At 33.8% G+C, this 6,315-nt stretch overlaps 1 protein-coding gene and 1 non-coding gene across 4 annotated transcripts; both read left to right on the top strand.

The window, feature by feature from the left end:
• The first annotated feature begins 231 nt into the window (after nt 1–231).
• Nucleotides 232–305, top strand: TRNAV-CAC (transfer RNA valine (anticodon CAC)). Its single transcript has one exon. It is a non-coding gene; the product is annotated as a tRNA-Val (tRNA).
• A 41-nt stretch (nt 306–346) lies between these two features.
• Nucleotides 347–4,297, top strand: LOC100527037 (uncharacterized). Of its 3 annotated transcripts, none has more exons than XM_026129062.2 (8): nt 347–744; nt 1,422–1,462; nt 1,546–1,624; nt 2,867–2,953; nt 3,030–3,118; nt 3,207–3,278; nt 3,368–3,498; nt 4,046–4,297. In XM_026129062.2, exons 1-7 carry the CDS (start codon nt 587–589, stop codon nt 3,469–3,471), a joined length of 630 nt encoding a protein of 209 aa, XP_025984847.1. In that variant the 5' UTR covers nt 347–586; the 3' UTR covers nt 3,472–3,498; nt 4,046–4,297. The 3 variants fall into 3 exon arrangements, with proteins under 3 accessions (XP_025984847.1, XP_006582872.1, NP_001237681.1); XM_006582809.4 differs by having other exon boundaries at nt 371–744; nt 4,067–4,297; NM_001250752.2 differs by lacking the exon at nt 4,046–4,297 and having other exon boundaries at nt 456–744; nt 3,368–3,484.
• The last annotated feature ends 2,018 nt before the right edge of the window (nt 4,298–6,315 follow it).

Here is a 6,315-nt window from a genome sequence, read left to right as displayed (position 1 = left end):
ACATTTGTCATTTATTTTAATTATAATTATTAAGAAAAATCATATAATTTTGAAAATTGGATGACCAAGTGTGTATAAAAAAAGTTGAGTGATGAATACTCGAAAATTCGAGTAACAGAATGTGAAATTTTTTTAATTTGATGGCAAATTTGTGGAAAAGCCGAAAAGCTAAAAGAAAAGTGCAATTAAGAATTAATTATATATTAAGTTAATGGATTTGAGAACAAAGTTGTCTGGGTGGTGTAGTTGGTTATCACGCTAGTCTCACACACTAGAGGTCCCCGGTTCGAACCCGGGCTCAGACATGTTTCATTTACTTTTTCATTTTTTTCTTCTCTTCTATTCTATTCTATTTTTTCCTTTGTTTTTTTTTTTTTTTTTACAAAACCAAACCCACGAAGGAAGACCAGTCAGAAAATAAAAACGAAAGCTTCATTTTCCTTTTCTCTTTCTTCACTCTTTTCCAGTTTCCAACTTTCCTTCTTCTTCTTCCTTCCTTCCTCGTTTCGTTAACCTTCTAATTCAATTCATTCCTCACTTCCTTTTCCAACCGAACCTTTTCTCCGATAATCAGAGAGAGATAATAATGGATTGGGGAAACGTAACCGCGGAGGATCTGATCGACGCGCTCCGTGAGGTGGATTGGTCGTCGCCGCCGCGCCCTCTGTCGGAATTCTTCTCGCGATTCACCGTTCCCAGGTCTTCCTCCAAATGGAACAGCCGCCTCAAATGCAATCTCTACTAGTAACCTTCCCTAACCCTCTCTCAATTTCATCGCTAACTCACAATCCATAAAATTCTCATTTTCTCTTTGTTTCTATCTTTTCGCCGAATTAGATGATCAGCCTAACGAAATTTCATTTCATTTCCTTTATCTTTTGTTTTTGCATGGATTTTTGTTTCCGTGATCTTTACCTTTTTTTTGGTCTTATTTGGAGGTTTTACTGTTGATGGCATTTTGAATTTATTTTATTTTGGTTTTTTAGGGTTCCGTGATGAATTTCGAGTTACGAGGATGTGATGATTAATTATAGGATAACATTATGTATGCTTAGGGATAATTTGCTATTGACGTATTGTGCTCCGGATTTTATCAAAGTAGATAAATTTTAGGGTAGGAAATGAAAGTGATGGTTGTGCTTTTGTTTGTTGCAGTTACCGAACCAACTACATACTGTTTTACTTTATATATATATATATATATATATATATATATATATATATATATATTATCGTGTGTTTTTTGGGTTCCGTGATCAATTTCAAGCTACGAGGATGTGATGATTAGTTATAGGATAGCATTATTTATATTTGGGGATAACTTGTTATTGACTTATTGTGCTCTGGATTGTCAAAGTAGAGAAATTTTAGGGTTGTGAAATGATGCTGTTGAGTGATGATTGTGGTTTTGTTTGCTGCAGCTACCGGACCAACTACTTCATTTTGATTGTTTCTGTTCTCAGTAAGTGAGCGTGATCGATATTGTTTATTCAAATTTTGATGTTAGGTGATGTGTTGTCTAATTATCAACGTTTTGAATTGTAGTATTGGGTTTTCTTCGGAGGCCGCTTGCTATTGTAGCTGCACTTCTTACGGCACTCAACATTGCTTTTCTGAATGACAGGTAAGCAGTGTTACTGGCTATCTTTATATGTAGCAGTAGATAATTGGTTTTGAAGTTTATTTGATTATGGAAACATTTTGGTTTTGAAGTTTATTTGATTGTGCTATTTAGGGGGAAGGTTTTGTATCAGTCTAGAACTTATGCTTTTGATGCCATTTTTAGTGTTAATCTGACTTCTGTGCTTGTGCAACAAATGTGCTTCAATTTTATGCTTTTTTTTCTTCTTTTGTCACATTGTTAACCCGAGCCTCCAGTTGTGCAGAATAATTGTTTACTCTATCGAGTCATCCCATTTACTTCCAGGCTGATACAATATAGATGCCATGCTTTGTGGGGGTAGCGGTGTTAAGGAAATCCTGATCTGCCTTTGGCAGAATACTGAATAATACTCTTTGCAGTGTTCATGGAGTTTCCTTAGGTGGAAACATGCTTATTAGAAGCCTTGGGTAAACTGGTAAAGTTTATATATGGGTTGGTTTTTTAGATGATATAACTTGACTTTAATTGCAGTCTCAATTCCCATAATGTATCCTGTCATAAAGCTAAAATGGCGTACTTCTAGCTTTGGATATGGTTCCTTTGTTGCTTGATTTGTGTAGCAGGTTGATGATTTGTTCTATTCTGGCAATTAGTTTTACCATGTCTTTAGGAAGTACATCAGTTTTTTTGTGTGGAATGAACATAAAAATGAATATGTTTTAATCTGCAGGATGGGAAAGGTTGGCATGGTAGGAAAGCAAGAACTTTGGTCAAATTTAGTTGTTAGTATTTCAGATTGTGTATATTTTAGGTCTACTTGAGACCACTGTGTCAATATCTTTGTTCATGAATTTGATTTGATATAATGAAAATTTATGTTCTCTAGAGTCTTGTATTTAGAGAGGGAGAGTAGCAATGTAAAATCATTTATAGGAGGCTGTGATATTATCATGGTTACCAAAAGAGAAGAAAAATGAACTCAAAAGGGTTATTACTAGTTATAACACAACTGCTGAGTACAATGGGCTTTTCTAGAGAGTTTTGCGTATGACTTTAAATATTTGACTATACTCAGATGATGGGCTATTATACGATTATTTTTCCTAAGTAAGATTTGCTTCTGTATAATTTGTAAAATATTTAAAATTTTACACTCAATCCCGGGAATCTATAGAAGTCTTAGTTATACTGTTATGGAAGGGCTTATTTTATTTTATTTTTTTATATATTTTGCACATCAATTTAATTGGTAATATTTTGCAGCTTTGCAGGTACCTTTAGTGAGAAGGTAACAAGAACAGTTAGGCAATTTTCACCACATTTAGCTGCCAAAATGAGACCTCCTCTCACGTAAGTATATTTGGCTGTTATTGTCTCTTTTGACTTTTGGAAGTTTATGCATGCTTATCAACTATTTGAATTCCAGGCCTGTTATTCGTGGACGTCCATCATCCAAGAGAGCAATTTATATATGTGGTCGGCCACGTTGGGTGTTTGTCTTGATATTTTCTTCTGGTAAATGAAGTCTTTGAAACAGGGTTTCTTTCAATCATTAATAATGTGGGATATTCTGTCAATTGATTCTTTCCCCCTTTTTCTGCAGCAAGTTTCTTCCTTTGGTTTGTTTCTGCTGGTCTCCTGACTGTTTTATGGGCTCTTGCTATTGGTCTTCTTGGTATGTTGCCTACAGAAAAAATTTAATCTTTTAAAGATTTTTAGCAACTATGAATTTGCTTTTGAATTGATTTTTCTTGCTATTTTCAGCTACCATCCTGCATGCAAGCTTTAGAACACCGAACTTGAAAGCTCGTCTAAACACATTCCGTGAAGAATTTCGTGCAGTATGGCGTAATTATAGTGAGCTGTAGCTTACATAAAATTTGTTGGACTTGGATGTAAGTCCTTCTCTGCCTTAGCATTTGTACACATTAATATGCTTAATGATTTGGTGCTTATTTAAAAGCTTGTAAAATGCAACTGTACATTGAAGTGTTTGAGAAACTGATCTATATCTGATTGCCTTACCTTTTGTATTTTATTTCATCACTTTTTATTTCTGTTTAACTTTTGTACATTTACTACCGAGCTTTTTTCCCCCTCCTTATTGGTGGCTGAAAGAGGGGTCAGATGTCATGAATGACACTTGGCTTGCTAATCTTATAATGATTAACCCTGGGAAGTTTATGTTTCTTTTGGCTGGATTTTAGATTTCTTCAGGTTTAGGCTGCAGAAACTTGGAGGTTTATCCATGATTGATTTGGAATCATGTTCTCCTTTCTGTCAAATGTCTTACTCCTTTCATAGTGTCAGTTTTTGGAGTATAATTGTGATGTTTTCTCTTCTATATGCACTGGATTTCTAGAAAATATCAACGTTCTGACTTCTTGGTTTTTACATATTTGCATGTTATGTAGTGTTTTGAAATGCTGACACTGATTGCAGAACTGATGTGACATGTTTTAGGTGCTGCTGCTTTATTGTTGAAGTATTTTCCATTAATTGGAATGGAACATTCTATAGCAAGCTGCCGGCCATTGGAGACTACCAGCAGATTGTAAATTTTCAGGAATCTTGTTTTTGTAAAGTACACTGTTTTCGTTGTTTTATTATGTCTAGCGGAAGCATTGGAATATTGATACACGCTGTAACCTAGACATTGTCATAATTCTAGTTGTCAAAATTCTTAATTGCTTAGACATTGGTGACATAAGATACTTCAATTACTTTTATATTTCTTATTGGTAGGTTTCCTTTTATTTTTGATATTGTGGTTGTGTTCTGGTAAAGATGGTAACAATGGTTGCTTGCATTGTATGAAGCATGCATCTGAAGCAAGTTTATTTTAGTACGAAGTGGGTTAGTAGAACTTAAGTTCTTGCATAACACATGTATTAACTTTGTTTTGCCTGTTAATTTTGTTTTACATGCTGTTTGTTACTTTTTCTGTGTGCATTACACAATCTTTAGTAAAACTGAGGACCATGTGTTTCTAACCTCACTCATTTTGTAAATCTTGTCGGAGTATGCCTCCACCATAGTTGGTGTTAGAGACTGTCAGTTAAACTGACTTCATTTTTTAGTTTCTGATTTTATAAAATGTCATTCAGTTAAACCTTTTTCATTACAATCTTCATATAAAGAAGTTGATAATGTAATTCATCACATCCAGTGTTTGTTTTCCTAGCAATGATTGGGCAGATCTGCTTCCAGCTTTACATCTGACAATTCGGGCCTGTTTGATTATAAGTTTGATGCACTTTGTTGAGCTTTTTCTACTAGAAATATAAAGCTTTTCCAATAGAGAAACTCTCAAAAGTTCTTCTAATCCAAACAGGTTGTTAGCATTCAGGAGGATAATTTTCTTTGCAATGAAAAGAGAGAAATTAGGGGCACCAGGCGGATACCCTCGTCCTATTGGTTACCACGCTCTAAATGCCTTTGGTTAAGGCTGAGGGGAGCCAGGTTCCTTGAAACATTTTTTAAATTTCATTAAATTTCTCATAAAAAAGAATACACGTCTCCCTCAAATATTATCATTTTCAAATCAATATATGACCACTAAATTTTATGGTTAAGATCTGTTTAAAGAGTTAATATTGCCACCACGCAATCCCTGTATATGCTTTGGAATTATTCCTATGGCTAAAACTATCAACATCTGGTGCTACTCTTAAACTTAAAGTAATGATAGTCGCGGAAAATAGAGAAGTTCTTGGTCTAGCCTAAATTGATAGCCCTTTAATTATAATAAATTTTAGGAAAAAAACCAGGGAACTCTAAAGCAGGTTACCTAGATGTTATATGGTGTCCTGGTTGTGGAGGAAAGAAAAGAGAGTGAAACATTATTTTGGTCCTTAAGATTAGGAGCTGGTTATATTAGTCCTAAAGAAAATGACTCTTTTTTGTTTTGAAAGCTGAAAACGTCTATCAATTTAATTCTTTCAAACGTTGAAATGATGTGAGAAAAAAGTAATAATATTTGGATGAAATAACTCAGCAGGAGAATTTATTTTTTAATTTTTTTAGAAAATTTAAAAGATTCATAATAAAATAACTCATATCTTATTTGTTTAATCAATTAACACATAGTTCCTTCGACACAACACACTTTAATTAGTCTCTGTTAATAATAAGCGCCCACAGGACTTGTTCCAAAACATTTTACCTCACGATTCCTCGGGAGACAGAAGCAATTCGTAACAGAAGAAGAGCTATATGGTGCATTATTGGATACTCAACAATTCCGTAACATATCGCGGGTATAGTGCATGCTCTTTCTTCACATCTTTTTTTATTTTTCTTTTCACCATGTGGTTTTTACAATATTTAGAAAAGAAATTAATATTCATATCATAAATAAAATAATATCAGAGTTTTAAATTTTTTTTTCTCAAATGTTATATCATATATAAAGATGAGTATTTTTTAAAATATAAGTTAAGAGAACCTCAAGGAAATGTCAGCGGAATTTTTCCACGGTATAATAACCAAGAAGTAACCATTATTTTATTTTTGTTCCAACAAAAAGTAGGAAAAAAGCACTAGTACGTGATTGAATAAAGGCGAATAACAACTTCTTGTGATCATGGGCATCGTCACGCGGAGATGAGACTGGCTTATATAGTCTAAACTCTAAAGCCAGATTGTATGTTTGGTTAGTGGGAAGGAAAATAAAGAGAAAAAGAAATATAAATAACGATGCATTCTTTTAA

The sequence above is a fragment of the Glycine max genome, chromosome 7, assembly GCF_000004515.6.
Source record: "Glycine max cultivar Williams 82 chromosome 7, Glycine_max_v4.0, whole genome shotgun sequence".
Lineage (NCBI taxonomy): Eukaryota > Viridiplantae > Streptophyta > Magnoliopsida > Fabales > Fabaceae > Glycine > Glycine max.
This window is presented reverse-complemented; position numbering and strand designations above follow the sequence as displayed.